At 38.0% G+C, this 19,151-nt stretch overlaps 5 protein-coding genes across 6 annotated transcripts; 4 read left to right on the forward strand and 1 right to left on the reverse strand.

The window, feature by feature from the left end:
* Nucleotides 1–1,678: 1,678 nt before the first annotated feature.
* Nucleotides 1,679–5,643, forward strand: LOC126788729 (shaggy-related protein kinase eta). The gene is made up of 12 exons (XM_050514746.1): nt 1,679–1,802; nt 2,360–2,449; nt 2,619–2,678; nt 2,760–3,032; nt 3,123–3,197; nt 3,322–3,378; nt 3,632–3,772; nt 3,875–3,925; nt 4,003–4,098; nt 4,295–4,378; nt 4,745–4,846; nt 5,067–5,643. Exons 1-12 carry the CDS (start codon nt 1,788–1,790, stop codon nt 5,160–5,162), a joined length of 1,140 nt encoding a protein of 379 aa, XP_050370703.1. The 5' UTR covers nt 1,679–1,787; the 3' UTR covers nt 5,163–5,643.
* A 553-nt stretch (nt 5,644–6,196) lies between these two features.
* Nucleotides 6,197–10,333, forward strand: LOC126788725 (probable LRR receptor-like serine/threonine-protein kinase At5g45780). Its single transcript, XM_050514741.1, has 11 exons — nt 6,197–6,426; nt 6,553–6,685; nt 6,870–6,941; nt 7,500–7,643; nt 7,775–7,846; nt 7,946–8,005; nt 8,133–8,215; nt 8,297–8,443; nt 8,531–8,869; nt 9,112–9,503; nt 9,883–10,333. Exons 1-11 carry the CDS (start codon nt 6,324–6,326, stop codon nt 10,201–10,203), a joined length of 1,866 nt encoding a protein of 621 aa, XP_050370698.1. The 5' UTR covers nt 6,197–6,323; the 3' UTR covers nt 10,204–10,333.
* Nucleotides 10,334–12,162: 1,829 nt separating this feature from the next.
* LOC126787719 (uncharacterized) lies at nt 12,163–14,904 on the forward strand. Its single transcript, XM_050513617.1, has 3 exons — nt 12,163–12,472; nt 12,664–13,603; nt 14,193–14,904. Exons 2-3 carry the CDS (start codon nt 12,807–12,809, stop codon nt 14,410–14,412), a joined length of 1,017 nt encoding a protein of 338 aa, XP_050369574.1. The 5' UTR covers nt 12,163–12,472; nt 12,664–12,806; the 3' UTR covers nt 14,413–14,904.
* A 919-nt stretch (nt 14,905–15,823) lies between these two features.
* Nucleotides 15,824–17,494, forward strand: LOC126786001 (60S ribosomal protein L11). Its single transcript, XM_050511700.1, has 4 exons — nt 15,824–15,902; nt 16,081–16,231; nt 16,323–16,518; nt 17,100–17,494. The coding sequence occupies exons 1-4, from the start codon at nt 15,900–15,902 to the stop codon at nt 17,293–17,295; spliced, it is 546 nt and encodes a 181-aa protein (XP_050367657.1). The 5' UTR covers nt 15,824–15,899; the 3' UTR covers nt 17,296–17,494.
* A 76-nt stretch (nt 17,495–17,570) lies between these two features.
* On the reverse strand, nt 17,571–19,117 carry LOC126786000 (rho-N domain-containing protein 1, chloroplastic). Of its 2 annotated transcripts, none has more exons than XM_050511699.1 (3): nt 18,956–19,117; nt 18,316–18,657; nt 17,571–18,107 (listed from the first exon to the last, which is right to left on the reverse strand). In XM_050511699.1, the coding sequence occupies exons 1-3, from the start codon at nt 19,056–19,058 to the stop codon at nt 17,779–17,781; spliced, it is 774 nt and encodes a 257-aa protein (XP_050367656.1). In that variant the 5' UTR covers nt 19,059–19,117; the 3' UTR covers nt 17,571–17,778. The 2 variants fall into 2 exon arrangements, with proteins under 2 accessions (XP_050367656.1, XP_050367655.1); XM_050511698.1 differs by having other exon boundaries at nt 18,316–18,666.
* Between the last annotated feature and the right edge of the window lie 34 nt (nt 19,118–19,151).

The raw sequence follows: 19,151 nt of genomic DNA on the forward strand, positions 1-19,151 counted from the left end.
AATAGTGGTAAGAACAGTGCTTTATAGACAGACATGAGACCAAGGGCAGTCCTAGACAGAATGATTGGGCACACCCTTTCCACACCTTGGCTAAATGTCCAAGTCTGCTTTACAAATGTTCATACTCAGCCGAAGAAAGTTGATTTTATGCTTTCTTTGTAAAATTTGAAGCAATCATATTTCCGCTCTTCAATAATATTTTCTTTCTGTTTGCCTTAAAATCTTTATAAGTTTTGAGTTCGATTCTCACATTTTCGTTTACAGAGTACAGACAATGCTGATGAGCAATAATCAAAAGTAATGAGACTGGTATTATAATTGGCAACTTTTTTTCTTTCGGCTAATGAGTAAGGGGAAATGATTAGGGTAATGTGAATAAGAAAATGCAGAAGTTGATAGATGGGTCAAGGAAGAATATAATATAGAAGATTATACAGATGGTCAATAAATTTGAAGTCTTTGAAGACTGCGAAAAGGACAATGTTACTTTCAAAAATTATTAAGAACAACAGGGTGAGCTTTCAAGTTTCAACTTTGTGACTCACTGTTCTATCATTATTCTTCTTCCAAAATTTTCTTATTTATATTGGGTTTACCAGATGTGCCAACAGTGCCATTTACTAATTTGATCAAGTTATTTAAAAACAAAAAATAGAGCAACTGTCAAGTTCATACCAGACTTGGTGTGGCATAAATATGGAGCTCAACTGCCTAAAACCCCACACTGTTGATATTGGAATTGGACCACAAAGTTTGTACTTGAAGAAGCTATCCTGTAATTCTCATTGTCGGATAGTTTGGACATCAAGTGATTTGTGCATTTTTGTAAAGATAAATCTACAAGGCAAGGATTGGAAAACTATCTTGTTTGATTTTGTTTCGTAAGTTCAACAAAATATTCTCAGGGTTTGGCTCTATTTCGGACATAATGATTCTTTTACTTGCTTGATGAATATACACATTATGTTCAAAGTAAGTTACGGTAGTATGATTTATATCGCACAATCAACATCATTTCCGTTATATTGTCAACTTGTATTTCCTACTTATTTTGTAATTAAAACTGATAATTTAATAATCTATATTTTAATTAAACGCGTACGTTGTCTCTATTAATTTGATGGTGTTATATGATTTATAAAAACCAATTATATGATCATATTTAGTGAGATCATAACATTTTCCCACCTTGCTCGATTCTTATCATAGTCATATTCCATGATCACCAGACCAAAATGGGTATCTTGATGATTATAGCAATTACCATTCTCATGAAAAAAGCATGAAACTAAAAATCTGCTCTGTTCATGAGTAGAAGCTAGAAACCGGGGGAGGAAGAGGAGAAAAAGAAAAGGGAAAGGACAAAGGCAACAGATTGGCAATGGGCAAAGTAGTAATTTGGACTCAGGAACAGGGTCCCTTGTGGTGAGAGAAGCGAGCAAACACTGAAAAAGAAGAGCTGGAATCACATGGGATGGGTTTGTTGTTTGTCTAATTGTCTTTGAGAGACTAGAGAGCAGCAGCACAAGAGTCACACCACCTCTAAATTCTTCATTCTCTCTCTCTCTCTCTCTCTCTCTCTCTCTTCTTCTTCTTCCTTCATTCCTCCTTCATCCATCATATGGCTCCATAATGACCACCTTGCCCACCACCATCTTCTTCTTCTTCTTCTTCTTCTTCTTCTTCTTCTTCCTCTCATCCCTACACTAATCACACCTTAACTGACTTTGTATTTGCTTTCCCTAGAGAAAGAGAAGGTTTTGGTAGCTTAACTCCCCAGCCTCACCATGGCTGATGATAAGGTATATACAACTCACTCTCTCATCTAAAGATGGGAACTTTCATTGAAATTCAGCCTATCCACAACTTAAAGTCTCTTGCTTTTGATCTGGATATGGCTGTTGGTTGAGTTTCAGAAGTTTTCTGGGTTTGTTTAGCTGAGTATTGGGTCTGCTCTAGGTGTTTCTCAGATCAATATGGCTTTTGAGCTTTGAAAGGTCAAAGCTTTTCTGTGGTTTTGGTTTGAATCTGCATCACATTAACTTCATGAGCACCTGATCCATCTCTTTTACTCATTATTGTTGAAGCTCTATGTTTGCATAGAATTTAGTTCAACGGTTGTGGGTATTGGTTTTTGTTTATTTATTTGGAACATGAAAAATAAAGGGTGTGCATTCTTGTTCAAGATTAGAGCTACCCTTCTTCTTCTTTCTTAGCTACCTTTCCTCTGGCCACACTCTTCGTATGTTGTTGTGACACTCAAATGGATTCTTAACTTTTCGATTGTTTGTGTAGATAGTGCTTATTCTTGGGTTAAATTTGCTTCTGTTGTTATTGAATTTTGGTGTGTTTTATGCAGGAAATGGCTGCCTCTGTTGTAGATGGTAGCGATCCAACTGGTCACATAATTTCAACAACCATAGGAGGCAAAAATGGAGAGCCCAAACAGGTAGTCAATCTGGGAATTTCTGCTTTGGATCTGTTTCACTTCAAAGTTTAATTCTTAAAGGGTTAAAAATATTTTTGTTTATCTAATTTTTGAGATCCAGATGTTTCTAGCTAATCAGGGTTCATTTAGTAAGATGCTGATTTTTTTTCCGGCTTTTTTTGTCTTGCAGACCATTAGTTATATGGCAGAGCGCGTTGTAGGAACTGGGTCATTTGGAATTGTTTTTCAGGTATGCCGAGTCATGGTCTTTCTGTACTGGTGCCGGTTTGTTTTTGATCTAAGATGAAGCTGATTATTCTTTTGCTCTCAGGCAAAATGCTTGGAAACTGGTGAGACTGTGGCTATTAAGAAGGTTTTGCAGGACAGAAGATTTAAGAACAGGGAACTTCAATTGATGCGCGTGATGAATCATGCAAATGTGATTTGTTTGAAGCATTGCTTCTTCTCTACAACAAGCAAAAATGAGCTTTTTCTCAATTTGGTTATGGAATATGTTCCGGAGACCATGTATCGGGTTTTGAAGCATTACAGCGATGCAAACCAGAGAATGCCCCTTGTCTATGTCAAACTTTACATGTACCAGGTATGCAAGATGCACCTTTCAGATTTGAATTGGTTATTTATTTTATTGCAGTTATTCATTCCTGGATATTGTACTGTTGATTCGTTACAGATTTTCAGAGCGCTGGCTTACATACACACTGTTCCTGGAGTTTGCCACCGAGATTTGAAGCCTCAAAATTTATTGGTATGTATGCATTATTTCTATGAGTGACATATGGACTTGATGTAGGCAGTAGATATTGATTTGTACTTCGAGTCACTGAGGTAGTAGCATTGCATTTTATTATGTTCATTCTTGATCCCTACAGGTCGATCCTCTAACACACCAGGTCAAGCTTTGTGATTTTGGAAGTGCCAAAATGCTGGTATGTTGCAAACCTTCGGGTTTGACCTTGATTATTATTATTTTCTTAGTCCATGTTCAAGCTCCGTCGGGTTTGACCTTGATTATTATTTTCTTAGCCCATGTTCAAGCTCCTTCGGGTTTGACCTTGATTATTGTTAACACTGTTCAAAAAGACTACATTGTGTTCCTATGCTGCTTGATCCAATTATGTCTGTATATTTGTATTCCTACATGGTGATTTATAAAACTTCTCATACATATTCTTGTTGCAGGTGAAAGGTGAAGCGAACATAGATTACATATGTTCACGTTTCTATCGGGCTCCTGAATTAATATTTGGCGCCACGGATTATACAACTTCAATTGATATCTGGTCGGCTGGTTGTGTCCTAGCAGAGCTTCTTTTGGGCCAGGTGAGCAGTTCTTCTATAGCATTATAAGACATTTTTTTAGTATATTTCGCGATGCAGTACTTCCCATTAAATGTATCTCTTATGCCCTCTTTTGCTTTGTAGCCGTTGTTTCCTGGAGAAAATGCAGTGGACCAACTTGTGGAAATCATCAAGGTGATTAGTTGTAATGAATTTTTGAAATTGTGCTATTGTCGGTATCACACATATGCATCTTACTATTAATCTTACAGGTTTTGGGAACACCAACAAGAGAAGAGATCCGCTGTATGAATCCAAACTATACAGATTTCAGGTTTCCACAGATAAAAGCACACCCTTGGCACAAGGTATATATTATTTGCTTTATTAGCTTTACTGATTAAGCTGAAATGGAGAAGCATCCCATCCCTGTCTTTTAAGACATTATCTGTTAGAAATATTTTGATTTTTCATGAATTGAGTAAAATCAGGGTTGCTATTAATTCTTTCTAAATTACAATTTTTTTTTTCTAACATGGTCATTTACTTGGCTGCTGGTTTTAGGTTTTCCACAAGCGCATGCCTCCAGAAGCAATTGATCTGGCTTCAAGACTGCTTCAGTACTCTCCAAGTCTTCGTTGCACAGCTGTAAGTTTGATTCGGCTAGTATCTTCATTATATACTCAGTCTCTGATTTATTGTTCCCTTAAGAATGTGTCATGCTCTCTACACTGAAAAAAACTTTCTGTTGTCAGAAGTTTTATTTGCTTCTTGTGGTGAAGTATGTTCCATGTTGGATGTGTTGTCCTTGATTTTTCAATATTAAGTAGGATACAGAGCATTTATTGTTTATTTTGTGCAATGCTCAGCGGTCCACTTCAGCATTATGCACTGTTACTGAAAAGTTCAATTTCAAAGTTTATGTTTTGGCATATTGTTCTGAGTATGATTTGGTTATAGTTTCCATTGTGCATGCCTCATTGTTTCACTTAACATTACTTCTTACCCTTGCAGCTAGAAGCATGTGCACATCCTTTCTTTGATGAACTCCGTGAGCCCAACGCTCGCCTGCCAAATGGTCGCGCATTTCCTCCGCTCTTTAATTTTAAGCAAGAGGTATGATGCTTTAGGAGCCTCTATGTACTTGTCCACTGAACTTATGTTTTCATGTCATCTTAAGTGGAATAAAATCAAGTGATGATAATTATTGAAGGGTAATGATGGTATACTGTAGTCTTTGAATCCTCCTGTCCACTCTCAATCATGAATATCATGTATAATTGTTGAGCTGGCAGTTCAATTAATCTGAACCTGGACTAATCTATTCTCCTTACAGTTGTCCGGCGCCTCTCCAGAGCTTATCAACAAGTTGATTCCTGATCACGTAAAACGCCAAATGGGTCTCACTTTCTTGCATCCGGCTGGCACATAAATATGAAAAGATTTTGTGGAGTTGCTATTTAGTCAGTTGTGCTGTGATACTGGTTACCTATCTTTGTGGTTAATTCTCCACTGTTGAAGCCTGACGATCATCATATTTTGCTCTGCCCATAAGACTACCAACCATGGCGGATCAATAGCTTCTTGTAACGTGTTCACTTATGTGGCTTCTCCCCCTATCCCTCTCCCGAAATTCCTTTTTGTTGCTGTAAATGTTTGATAGTAAAGATAGACCGAGTCTCCTGAGAAACCTGCTAGAGGAAAAGCTAGGAAAAGTGTACCTATATAGCTAGGAAGAGGATCCCGAATAGAATGTTATGTTGGTGGTTGCCGGGCGGGTTTGCTTTCACTTGTATGTTATTTCTGAAGGTGGTTTGTGGTGGCTGACTTGAAATTGCAGTCATAGTCACTTTACTGTTTGTGCAAGCTTAAATGCATTGTTCTCTTGTTAATGTATTGATCTCCCTTCTCTCCTTCTCCATCTCACCCCTAATTCCGACGTGGTTTAAACTCCCCCATTTTCCAACTGCAATGCTCAAATGGTTTCTCTTTCCTCAAAGAATTAGTAAAAGAACTTGTAACCAGTGAGAGACATGTCGTTTTTGGAATGGGCAGGTGTGTCACAGAAAAGTCCAAAAGAGCGGCAGCCTCAAAATTGGCGCCATTTAGTCTCTAATTAACAATGATTTGTCTACTTCAAACAGAACACTGAGATTTCTCTAATCCAAGCCGTCTATACAGTCAAAGTCCACAATCTAACGTCCATTACACAAACCATAACCACTAAAACTCTTAAAGCAATCACACCATTTCAGAACTGGGAGACAATCTCTGTCACTCCCCAAATCTCGAGCCGGGTTCCTGGTTTTACTATCTTGAACCAAAGTTTTCATTTTTGTTTTATGAAGTATTTAATTTTCTTTCTTTTTGAGGAGGTAAGCAATAAACAGTAAATGGGAGATGATTCCGTAACTAGTGGTTTTCATCGGTTAGATTCCATAACAAGTGCTTGTTTGACTTGTTTCTATCAAAGTCGCACAATCTTTGAGAGACTGCAAGTTTGGAGCAGTGAAAAGGGCCCTGAGCAAAGCTGTCTTCTTCTTGCTTTTCCTTCATTCTCTGGTCTTGTTTTTTTTTCCTGCTAAACATCAAAATGAAGGTAAAGCTGCCTCTTGGGGTTTGCTTCTTCTACTCTTGCATCACATTGGTTGCAGCTTCTGACACTCTACTCTCCCCCAAAGGTGTCAACTTAGAAGGTCTGGCCCTCCAAGATTTGAAACCTAAACGCATTCCCATTTTGGTTTTTTACTTTTGTTCTATGATTGATGATGGAATTTGTTGCCTTGTATTGTTTGGTAAGACTTTGGTTTTGTGTGGTTCAGTGGCCGCATTGATGTCAGTGAAGAAGGAGATGAAGGATCAGTTGCTTGTTATGGGTGGGTGGGATATTTACTCAGTTGATCCATGCACTTGGAACATGGTGGGTTGCTCTGCTGAGGGATATGTAATCTCCCTGTAAGTGTTCCTCATTCTCCATTAAGTTATTTTCTGTTTGTTTGCCAGGAGAAAATGGCAAACAAATGTCTTCTCCTGATAGCAAAGAGTTGAGGGTGATATTTATGAGTTTTTAGCAAATGGGTTGCTGTTTACTGGCAAGAACTTACTTGGAATAATGATACAATGTCATTGTTTGTGCTAGTGCAATGACCAACTCAGGGTTATCCGGAATGCTTTCGTCGAGTATTGGGAATCTGAGTCATCTTCGGACATTGTAAGGCCTTTATTTATTTGCACCTTGCTCTTGTTTCATTGCTACTTCCATTGAATTCATTCTAACTTAAGTTGCTATAATACGTCAAGAAGGGAATATGTGGTTGCTTTGTTTGGGCTTCTGTGAAAAAACTTTCAAACAAGATGATAAATCTGTTTAAAGTTGCTTCGACAGTAGTACTATGTAGATTGAGGACTGGAAAACTAGGCTTAAATTTCTTTCTTAAGTAATGCTGTACTAGGAAAGACATTGATCATCTTATTTTCGTCTTTTGATAGGAATTATACAGATTACTACATGGATTAGTCATCTGCAAAAAAAATAAAGATAGACAAAAACATGAAAGAGATGCGTGTAATCTGCGTGCAATCTGGCATATGGAAAATAGTAAAGGAATGGTCTAACTCTGCATATGTGCATATGTATATGTTTCTGTTAGTATTGAATCTTGTAGATTGCAAATATGAAAGAAAATGACATGGAGTTGTCAAATTAATCTGCAAATCTTCTTACAGTATTGGACTTTGAATTTATGTTGGTAATTTTCTGCAATTGCAGGTTGTTACAAAATAATCAGTTATCTGGTCCTATTCCAACTGAGATAGGCAGGCTTCTGCTGCTTGAAACTCTGGACCTTTCGGGTAACCAGTTTTCTGGAAACATTCCGAGTTCTTTGGGGTTTCTGAGTCATCTAAGCTACTTGTGAGTTGACTTGCAATGGATTAAGCACTGTATCTTGTAGATCTGGATTTGGCGTTTCCTATAAGAATAACTCTTGATAGCCCTTTTCTCTAATCATTTGTGTTCGATACCCTGTTCATCCAAGTTTTCAGGAGGCTTAATAGAAATAAGTTGAATGGTCAAATTCCTAGTCTTGTCGCAGATCTCAGAGGTCTTTCGTTCTTGTATGTGTCCAGCCCTTTTCAATTTGATTATTTTTCCTCTTGTTTTCCTAATTGGGGTTTGTTGCAAGTGATTCTAATCTTCATGAATTATATACACAGGGATTTATCTTATAATAATCTTAGTGGGCCGACACCAAAAATACTGGCTAAAGGTTTCAGGTGAGATCATCTGAGGCAAGACTTAAAAATTATGTTATACTTGATAATTGCATACTAATCTCTAACTTATAGTAATTTCAGCTGATATATAATTTCACCTGCTAACAGTGTAATTGTTTCATTGCAGTGTTACAGGGAACAGCTTTCTTTGCAATCCTTTGTCAGCGGACTCAACACAAATTTGCATGGATGTGTCAAAACCAGTGAATGGTAACATGACTCGCCCTCTCAATCAAAAGTGCATTGCACTGTACATTAGATATACTAATACTCTGGGCAATTTGCTCGCAGACACAGGTTCACCACCGAAAACCAGTGGCCACCATCGATGGGTACACTCTGTTGCTCTTGGCATTAGTTGTACATTTGTTATTTCTGTGTTGCTGCTTGTTTGTTGGGTGCATTGGTACAGATCTCGTCTTCTATTTACATCTTACGGTACTTCCTAATCTACATTTACTCGTTTTTATGGAGCATATAAGTATGATCATGTATATATGACATATTTTCATTGAAACTTTGCAGTGCAGCAAGATTATGAATTAGATATAAGTCATCTGAAGAGGTTTTCGTATCGTGAATTGCAACTTGCAACAAGCAATTTTAGTTCTAAAAACATCCTAGGACAAGGCGGTTATGGAGTTGTTTATAAAGGATGTCTTCCTAATAGGACACTGGTGGCAGTTAAGAGACTTAGAGATCCAAATTTCACTGGAGAAGTTCAGTTCCAAACTGAAGTGGAAATGATTGGCCTGGCTTTGCATCGCAACCTTTTACGTTTATTTGGATTTTGTATGACCACAAATGAGAGGTTGCTTGTTTATCCTTATATGCCAAATGGGAGTGTTGCTGACCGGTTAAGAGGTCTGTTTCATAACTTTCATCTCCTTACTTGAACTGGAAACCTCGTTGTTTTTACTTTCCTCTAGATATTTCAGAAGAACCATTTGTATGCCTCATAACAGTACAATATTTCTTCATCAAGTATTTAAAACTGTAGTTCATAAAACAAAGGGCAATTCATGGTTGGCAATTCAAATTACATTGAAGTAGCTTTATTCGTTTATTTCTTTGCTAGCTCTTACTGTGATTCAATTTTTAAACAGAGACCTGTTGTGATAGACCTTCATTAGATTGGAACAGAAGACTGCGTATCGCCCTTGGGGCTGCCCGTGGACTTGTATACTTGCATGAACAGTGTAATCCAAGAATAATTCACAGGGATGTCAAAGCTGCAAACATTTTGCTTGACGAAAGTTTTGAAGCTGTAGTTGGGGATTTTGGTCTTGCTAAATTGTTAGATCAGCGAGTTTCACACGTCACTACCGCAGTGCGAGGCACTGTAGGACACATTGCACCAGAGTATCTATCGACAGGACAGTCTTCTGAAAAGACTGATGTTTTTGGATTTGGGATACTGCTCCTGGAGCTCATAACAGGACAGAAAGCATTAGATGCTGGAAATGGTCAAGTTCAGAAGGGAATGATTCTTGATTGGGTATGTTTTACATGCTATTTGGTGGTTTATCTCAAAGGTTTAATTTCAATCTTCAATTCATGGAAATAATTTATGGTAGTATAGTGATCCTAAAGCCGCGAGTTCTTTTTCTTGTTAGCTTTTTTTTTGTTACATGAACTGTGTAAATATTATTCGAATTTTAAAGTGACATATAGTTCATCACTATATAGAGTTAAGTAACCCTTAAATGAACCCTGGCAAACATATATTGTCTCTATCATCCATCTGGTATAATGCCTAAGCTGCATGGTAAATAGTTTTTTACTTGTTGATGAACAAGTAATTAGAGTTAACAAAAATTTATTTGTTTACTGTTAATAATATATCGTGGGACATCACTTTTTGCCCTGACATGCAGGTCCGAACCTTACATGAGGAGAAGAGGCTGGAAGTGCTAGTAGACAGGGATCTTAAAGGATGTTTTGATGCAACCGAGCTAGAAACATGTGCGGAATTGGCTCTGCAGTGTACTCAGTCAAGCCCCAACCTCCGGCCAAAAATGTCAGATGCCTTGAAGATCTTGGAAGGCCTTGTTGATCAATCAGTACAAACAGAAGATCCACAAGGTGGCACCAACCCTTACGAGGCTAGGACTTGCGGTTTCTCCAGGGATTACAGCGACATTCGGCAAGACTCATCCTTCATCATCGAAGCCATTGAGCTTTCCGGACCTCGGTAACAATAAAGTCTCAAATCCACCATCAAACTGTACGTGAGTTTTGCACCTTTCTGGAGTAGTATTTACTGATACCATAGTCCACATAATGAAGAGGTCAACTCGCCAACTGAAAGCTCAGACTTTTCCTGATCATACCAAGTGAACAAATCACCATCAAAAGGTTAGCTGTCATAGCTAGGGTCCTACCCTCCTACCAATGATTGAGACTCTTGGAATGTAATCCACTGTGAGTTGTACCACATGACATCGCCACCCCTGGTTTCCTTGTCATGCTCAGAGTTCTGAATACTTTGTTTAGGGTACATGATGTGTACATATACTTATCTGGAGGGTGAGTGTTCATCTGGGCCAGCCTTCATGATCCATCTTCATGGGTGAGATTGTGAGATTCATATGCAGAAATCTATTGATCTATGTCAACATGAACCTGTTTCCCATTATCTTCTACAGCACTGCATTCTTCAGAGTATTATGCATCTGGGTTGTTGGGAGCATTAGCCAGTTGTGGAACCGACAAATTTGACTATGTAATCTTTGCAATTATTGCTATTGTTGTGTATCTTAATCAGATGGGTCTCTTTGACAACATAATACAAGGGGGAAATTGTATTATCACATTATGGCCACTTATTCATTTTAGTCATTGTGTCCACATTTTAGGCCTCCCCCTCCAAAAGAGGAGCTAGAAAGATGTAAAGGGTAACCTTATATACATCATGCTGAATTTACTAGGTCAAGGATTGAATTAATAAGTGGAATGGGCAACCAAAGTATAATTTAAACCATTATTATATGCTTTAGGCATCTTCCTTTCAAACAAAGCTCTTTAGTTCAAAACGTTCTATTCCAGATGCTTAGTTAGTTTACTCAAAAGGACATCTTATATTTTTGTTACTAATCGCTGTTTTTAGCCGTCCTAGTTGCAAATAGAAGATGATGAAATGGAAGTTACAACTTACAACGATATATGGTTATTAGCACAACTAAGTCGATTACCCTGAAGACAATGACATACTTGTGTTAAGTAGGACATACTCGACTTCTCTTACAGATTAAAATCCCAAATCACACGAAATTAGACTAGTGTAGTATAAGTTTCGACCAACGAGAGTTCATACATGTATTGAGAATAAAATACAAGAAGTTTGCCCGTTCAAGTAAAGTCACCTTACCCAATTGGTTGATACACTTTGAAAAGGCCATGAGCCATCAAATCCTTCACCATTTTGCCTCTTTTAGGTTGCAGCTAGTTGATAAGCTCTAACGCAAATTGGTCTCTGAAAATAATCTCTATATATTATATAACTCCCGCATGATGCAAAGTCTCAATCCAAACCTACCATATAACATACTGCATTATAACGACAGCCTAATTGATAGGAATTTGTGCAATCTCAACGAGAGATTCTATTTCTCATTTATTTACATTTATTTAGCACGTATTATTTTCACTTGTTTGTTGAATGTAGACTTTTAAAAAAAAAATGTAGACTCATTTTGAGAAACGAGGATGTCGGGAAATCTATTAAGAGTTAGAAAAAACCAACATACAATTTGATTTTGATCCAAATGAAAACCCTGGACAAAAAATTTAGGTTGTGTAGTTCATGTGGAACGAGAGTGAAAGCCTGAACAAAGACACATAACATGGCCAGGATTACTTGGCCAATAAGGAAGCCACACAACTAAAACTCAGAAACCTCATCCACAGGTTCCACAACTCGCGGCACAAACACTCCCAACACACTCACATCCCTTTTTACCTATTCAAATCTTACCCCAAAAGGAAAAAATCAATGCCAAGTGGAAACAACAATTTAATACCAAAGCTGCAAAGCGTGGCAAGGAATCTGTAAATTCTCTGCATCTTCTGCTTTTTTAAGATTAAAATGTCAAAATATCATCCTACGATTAATAATTATCAGATAGCGATCCATCAATACCTTCCAAATTCCCCAGTCTTTCTTATCTTCTGCTTCACCAATCACCACACCAATCTACACATCCCCATCAATAATTTAATACAAATTCAACCTCCATTATCTCTGGTTTTTCGTTCACTCAACCTCTATATTCTTCTTTTTAACATTTCATAGTTCTATTCTAAACCAAACACAAGCACACAATTTGGTACATATAATATTACACACCCAATTTGTCATAATATGATATCAGACACTTGGTGCAGTTTGCATTGGATTTCGAAAAGGACTCAGATCTGAAAGTTTCAATCTTTGAGCTCCTTGAACTGGTCTTTGTGGAGAACAAGGTTTGGCTGTTTCTCAGAAAGTTTGTAGCTTTTGTTGTGTTTAACTAATCAGGTTATTAGAAAGTTCGAGTTTTTAGATGATTGGAAACTATTACTATATTTGGAGTGCTTGATTGGTTTACTCACATCCAGTTTGATCACATTGTTTTATTGTTTGGGAAGATATATCATATAAGATATTGGTTGTGCAGTTGAGTTTATGTGTGGAACTATTGGAGGTGGTTTCTTTGTGAATATTTGGAATTGGGTTTGTTGTAGGGTTTGAATTGTTGGTGGGTGTTTGTGAAAGTTTGAATCTTTTGGGAGGTTGGAGGCTCTTTTTTTTGGTTGAGCTATGGATGCAGGGTCACATGATGTTCAGGGTAGCAGTGTGGTGTTGGGTGGGGTTGATCATAATTCCCTTGAGAAGTCAAGGAATTCTGTTGTTTGGTCAGTTGTTGAGTCTGTCATTGTTGAGGCAGCTACCGCTATTCGAAAAACTGAAGATTTAAGGGCATTGAGTGGTGAATTAGGGTCTAATAAGGCTGCAGGTGAAGAAGGGGTTGAGAGACTGAATGATAAGGAGGCATGTGTGCCGCATGATAGTAGTGATGTTTTGAGTCATACTGAGCTTGAAGCTAGTAAGAACTCGAGTAATTCGGCTGATAGGAATGTGTCTGAGACTGTGGTTGTCATCGTTGCTGGTGAGGCTTCTCGTGCTACTGGAGATTGTGGAAGATTGAGATTAGAGGGTGATGAACTGGGGTCAAGTAAGGTGGAAGAGTCGAAGATGAAGGTGCCTGAGAAAGAGACGGATTCACATGTGATTAATATCAAGTGTGGGAGTGGTAAATATGAACTGGGGTCAAGTAAGGTGGAAGAGCCAAAGATGAAGGTGTCTGAGGTAGAGAGGGATTCACATGTGATAAATATCAAGTGTGGGAGTCGTAAAGGATTTGATGATAATTGGGAGGGGGAAAGAGTTTGTAGGATATGCCATTTAAGTTCTGATCAATCACCGGACAGAAAAACAGAAAGTAGTTCCTGTTCTATCACTATGGATTTAATTCATCTTGGTTGTGAGTGTAAAGATGAATTAGGCGTTGCACATGCTCATTGTGCTGAAGCATGGTTTAAGCTAAAAGGAAACAGGTACTTGTTACCTTCTCTCCCGTTCTGTTTTCTCTTACCCTCTTTATCTTTTTAATTGCTTTACAATAATAGATGTTCTAACCTTTGTGGGTAAGAGTAACTGTTGTATATATATATATATATATGTGTATATATATATATATGCATCCCTTGTTATGTTGATGTTTTATTCTTCTTTTGGGTTTTTGATATATCTGAGCTCATCAGGTTTGGTTCCTTGATCTCAGTATTTGTTTAAATGTCTGTTTATATACGAGCACAATACCAGCTTATAGCAGACAAGTTTGTCAGTTTTTCTGCTGGAAATATGAAGTGAAAATGAAATGAACCTTGACATGAGTATTATCATTACTGTATATTTTCTTTTCTTTTAATTCTTCACCATCTGAAAATTAGATTGTACTGCTTTCTCACATAGAAAGGACTCTACTTCAAATATCACAGTTCATTTCTTTTAACATTATATGTAAAGATATTTCTGATCAGTAGAGGTATGAAGTTTTTAGACTAAAAAGAGTAGTACTATGGAGTCCTTACAATCATGGATAAAAACTAACATCTGATGCTTTGCTTGTTTTTGTTTATGCAGAATCTGTGAAATTTGTAGTGAAACTGCAAAAAACGTTACAGGTCTTGGGGATAACAGATTTTTGGAGGAGTGGAATGATAGAAGGTTTTCTGGTCTTGGTGCAAACACAGTAGAGAGGAATGTAGGATGTTGGCGGGGACAGCCATTTTGCAATTTCTTAATGTCATGCCTGGTAATAGCTTTTGTGCTGCCATGGTTTTTTCGTGTAAATATGTTCTAGTCAGCGTGATAAATCAAGGTACTTCTGCAGTTCTGCTGCATTATTGTGCTAACCTTGCGTATGGTGGCGTCGTGTTGATTCTTCCAACAAAATACAGTGCAATTCAAAGGAACTTTTCTGGTCTTTCATACATGTATACATACTCTCCGGGGTTCTGCATTAGGCGCTGGAGCTATGAAGTTTCAGATTATTGGAGTCGTTTCATGGACATTAGGACCATACTGTAGCTAGTTGCTGCTTCCCTTTTTCGGGTACAATTTGCTGCTTTGTTTCAGTTTGCGTCTTAGATTCTTCTTTAGGTTTTCTTGAACTTTCACATAGAAAACTAGGAGGAAAAAAGGGCCAAATCTTATTCCTTGGAGCTTCCTTGAAATTTTGGCATCTTTGTTGTGCACTCCATAGGAAAAACTGAAGCTGGTACTGGTTTGTGTTCTGCGAGTTAATAGTGCAATATTTGGTAGTGTTTATGGTTCCAGTTTTTTGGAAAAGCTACATACGATTGTGTTATTCTGCATGTTGATTTGGATGAACAGAGTATTGCATTCTAGACGAGGAAAACCGATGTTAGCAAAGAAAATTTTCATTTATTTCAGTTGGCTTCCACGTACATGATCTACTAAATGAGAAACATTATCTTGATTTGTTGTCGTGGAACATTATTCCCTAAACGAAATAGCATTTGAAGTTTTAAGCATGTTCACCATTATTCATTGATCGTCTTGTAGAATTGATTCACTTTAGGCCAACGATCGTCCTTAAGGACACGGTTGGTAGTATGTCGGTAGACTTCAATATAAATATGTGATTAAGAGGAATGGCGGAGTCAGAATTTTATAATGAGTTGTGGTAGAAAAAAATTTATGGTTATTTATGAACTATATATAGAAATTTAGGGTAAATTAATATTTTAAATTTTAATTTTATCACTAAAATTTAGCTAGAAAGACAAGTTTTTTAGTAATTTAAAATGGGCTACAGCCCACCGTAGCCCGTATGTAACAACATCTTTGAAGAGCACCTAACAACTCCCGGATCGAGATTTGGAGATACGAACATTTTAAACAACTAAAATGAATCACAAAAGTGATATAAATAAAGTGATGAAGAACTTTTTCGTCGAGATACGAATGAACATATCGCAAAATGCGATAAACTAAAATGACGAAGTAAATGTCATTGGCAAGAAGAAGCAGATATCACGACTGTTCATCAGCATTTATGCGTAGCCAGTAAAATTCCATGAGCAAGATCCAGCAAAAAAGATATATACTCTGAGGTAAATATAATTAAGAAAAAGGAAATAATAAAGGTCTAACTGGGCTTGATATCATCTCCGACCCGAAAAGGCCCGAATTGAATTCAAAAGCCCAACACCAGCTCATATAAAGATGCAAAAACCCTAGTCCTCTCACATCAGTCGCTACACCATTATATCTACACTTCATCTCTGAGCTTCGGCCGCTCTCTACAACCTCAAGCCTTCACCAATGGTCTCTCTCTCTCTCTCTCTCTCTCTCTCTCTCTCTCTCTCTCTCTCTCTCTCTCTCTCTCTCTCTCTCTCTCTCACCTTCGTTTTCTGCTTTCTCTACTTACGATTCTAAACAACAGGCCTCTTTTGATTTACTGTATCCAACAATCTGTTTGTAAAACCCTAATTGATGTTTGCAGGCGTCGGAGAAGAAGCTCGCGAACCCGATGAGGGAAATCAAGGTCCAGAAGCTCGTCCTCAACATCTCCGTCGGCGAGAGCGGCGATCGTCTCACCAGGGCCGCCAAGGTCTTGGAGCAACTCAGCGGCCAGTCCCCTGTTTTCTCCAAAGGTCCCATTTTTAACATTAGGGTTTTGATGATTTAGGGTTTCTGTTTCATTTTTTTTAATGTGTTCTGATTTTGGGTTGTGATTGGGTGCAGCGAGGTACACTGTGAGGTCCTTCGGAATCAGGCGTAATGAGAAGATTGCTTGCTATGTGACTGTGAGGGGAGACAAGGCAATGCAACTGTTGGAGAGTGGACTCAAGGTCAAGGAGTACGAGCTCTTGAGGAAGAACTTCAGTGACACCGGATGCTTTGGCTTCGGTATCCAGGAGCATATCGATCTTGGGATTAAGTGAGTGCTTTTTGATACTTTTGGCTCTATGGTATTTTTGTGATATTGTTGGCCTTTTTTTGCATTTGAATTGCATTTAATTTATATTGGAAAGCTTTTAATCGTATGAATGGGTACTAGGTTGTTATGGCTGTAAGCCCTGAGCTTGAGCCTGAAGTTGCAATTCCATTTCAGTCTTACAAATGATTGGCACAAGTGTGTTTAGGTTTCTTTTGTAATCTGATTTGGGATACACATGTTGGATACTTTTTCGGTCCGGGTTGTAGTAAATTGACGTAGTACATATGTGGTTTTACTTTCTAAATTTTGATGTCCATATTGGTTAGTCAGCAACTCAGTGTGCTTTCAACTGAGCCTCTTCAATGATGATTGCAAAATCATGAATTTACGGAACATCTTTTAATGTGTCCAAGTACTGGATAGTGTTACATACTTGCATAGGAAAATCAGTTGACAATTGTCTGCACAGTGAGCTTAGGCTCTAATCGAAACCTAGTGTTTGAATTTATTATGGGAAATCTGTCATGGTGACCCATCAAAATGACTGTACATAATAACTCACCATTTTTTTTCCATGGCAGGTATGATCCTTCTACTGGTATCTACGGTATGGACTTCTATGTTGTTCTTGAGCGTCCAGGGTACCGTGTTGGCCGTCGTCGCCGATGCAAGGCCCGCGTTGGAATTCAGCACAGGGTTACCAAGGATGATGCAATGAAGTGGTTCCAAGTGAAATACGAGGGAGTCATCCTTAACAAGTCCCAAGCAATTGTTTAGACAGATCCTTAGCCTTGGAGATTTTTTATTTTGGTTACAAGCTGTTACTTTCTATCGTTTTCAGTGTATCAGATGCTATTTCTTTTTCTTTGAGACATTGCAAGGGTAATTTTGATCGTAAGAATTTGGTGACCTCGCATGTTTTGACTCGTTTTATACGAGGAAGTAGATGTTATCTATCATTGTTTTGTTGTTAGAACTACCATCTGTTGAACCTCAAATGTTCTTTACAACTATTTTCATCTGATCGAGCGACCTAGTCACTGATTCTACACTCTACTCACACTCCATAAAACAGATAAGCTAGGATCTGTCTTCACACTAATCATATGAGACATAGTAGAGCCGTAGAGGTTAATTACCTCAATCAAATTTGCATTCAGAAGTCAGTTGCATCCAGAAGTGGATTGCTTGTTAGAGTTTGATACATAAGCTTGCAAGTGATCAGCAGTTACGATAATGATGTCTTCAGATTACATTGTTCTAGGACTTCAACAATTCCACGAGTTCCCTCTTCTTGAGTTTTGAGTAACCTCTCAAGCCTCTAGACTTTGCAAGCTCTTTCAGCTCAGGGAGTTTCATTTCTTCTACTCTTTCCAACTCCAACTCCTTGGTTGCAGGAGGGGTAAGTGATGCTCCATGTTTGATATCAAGATCTCCTGGCTGGCGTGACATGTGTGATGATGAAGGAATTGGAGATCTCTTCACAAATTTGGATGATGGCCGAGTCAATTTGAAGTCTGCTACTAATGGATTAGCCTGTAATATTTGCTGCTCTTTCGTATCAACCTTTTCTCCTTGGTTTGCTTCTTCTGCACAGTTGAAAGCATTTTACTAAGAAAGAATAAGAGAAGAGCAAACTAGTGACTTTATCATTACTCGTTACTTCATTAGATATAACCAAACTAGTCACTGCAAATGCTTTCAACTCTCCAATTTCTTGTTAAAATAATGCGACTTAGAGCAATGCATATCCAGTAGGTGGTACGGAAAATGAAGCGTGGTAGTCTTCTATATTACCTGTTTGTTTTATTGTTCCACCCTGAAGAACACTAAGAATTGACGCAGCAGAGGGCGGCTTCTCTTCCGATGCATCAGACTTTATCTTCTTAGTATCTACAGACTCCACTTCCTTCGATATCGAAGACTGTATCCTTCTGAACAATGAGATGATCTCTTCCTGGTTAGATGACTTGGACTTTCTCCCACCTCGAGGTTTCCTACTCTCATCATCATTCTTCCTTGTTGTTCTTCCCGAACCTGAACTTCTCCTAGAAGACTGACCTCTTCTGTTGCCATCCTCACTTCCAACGCAGGACACACTTAACTTCACCCCCTTCCTCTCAAACGTTGAAGACACATCTGCAATGTCTGCCACATTTAACAAGCTGCATCAAACAAATTGACCCCCTCAGTCCCTACCCAGCACCAACAAACTTCAATTGCTGATACAAGTCATACAACTGCCCTCATTCATTTCAAGCTATTCAACAGGTATCATAATTCAATTCATCAAAAAACTAAACACTAGTCTATGACAATACAAAACAAGAGTTTAAACAGCTAACAACCATAAACCCCATAAACTACTCATATCCAAATTCAATATCACTAACAATCCCATTACAGATTTCAACAAAAGCTCAAAAAGAAGTTTCACCTCTAATGGAGAAAATGGATTTTCCAAGCTTGGGCTGCTTGCTGAAAGATGAGAATGTAGGAAAGTGAAGCACAGAGCGGTACTGATACACAATTCCACCCATATCTTCCTTGCACAAAATTTGGTTTCTTGAATCTAGAAATTGGTTCCTTGAATATTGAAAATTTGGTCTGACCAAAACTAATGGATTAGATTC

This window comes from Argentina anserina, chromosome 3 (assembly GCF_933775445.1).
Source record: "Argentina anserina chromosome 3, drPotAnse1.1, whole genome shotgun sequence".
Lineage (NCBI taxonomy): Eukaryota > Viridiplantae > Streptophyta > Magnoliopsida > Rosales > Rosaceae > Argentina > Argentina anserina.

Bases quoted from the DNA above. Each gene is read 5' to 3' on its own strand.
- LOC126788725 (XM_050514741.1), top strand. From the start codon at position 6,324: ATGAAGGTAAAGCTGCCTCTTGGGGTTTGCTTCTTCTACTCTTGCATC. The intron at 8,216-8,296 runs GTAACATGACTC...ATTTGCTCGCAG, and splicing joins TGTGTCAAAACCAGTGAATG to ACACAGGTTCACCACCGAAA. The intron at 8,444-8,530 runs GTACTTCCTAAT...GAAACTTTGCAG, and splicing joins TCTTCTATTTACATCTTACG to TGCAGCAAGATTATGAATTA.
- LOC126787719 (XM_050513617.1), top strand. From the start codon at position 12,807: ATGGATGCAGGGTCACATGATGTTCAGGGTAGCAGTGTGGTGTTGGGT. The intron at 13,604-14,192 runs GTACTTGTTACC...TTGTTTATGCAG, and splicing joins TTTAAGCTAAAAGGAAACAG to AATCTGTGAAATTTGTAGTG.
- LOC126786001 (XM_050511700.1), top strand. The intron at 16,232-16,322 runs GTCCCATTTTTA...GATTGGGTGCAG, and splicing joins GTCCCCTGTTTTCTCCAAAG to CGAGGTACACTGTGAGGTCC. The intron at 16,519-17,099 runs GTGAGTGCTTTT...TTTCCATGGCAG, and splicing joins CATATCGATCTTGGGATTAA to GTATGATCCTTCTACTGGTA.
- LOC126786000 (XM_050511698.1), bottom strand. From the start codon at position 19,058: ATGGGTGGAATTGTGTATCAGTACCGCTCTGTGCTTCACTTTCCTACA. The intron at 18,667-18,955 runs GTGAAACTTCTT...TAAATGTGGCAG, and splicing joins ATCCATTTTCTCCATTAGAG to ACATTGCAGATGTGTCTTCA. The intron at 18,108-18,315 runs GTAATATAGAAG...TCAACTGTGCAG, and splicing joins TGGAACAATAAAACAAACAG to AAGAAGCAAACCAAGGAGAA.
- LOC126788729 (XM_050514746.1), top strand. The intron at 3,926-4,002 runs GTGATTAGTTGT...TTAATCTTACAG, and splicing joins AACTTGTGGAAATCATCAAG to GTTTTGGGAACACCAACAAG. The intron at 4,847-5,066 runs GTATGATGCTTT...TTCTCCTTACAG, and splicing joins TCTTTAATTTTAAGCAAGAG to TTGTCCGGCGCCTCTCCAGA.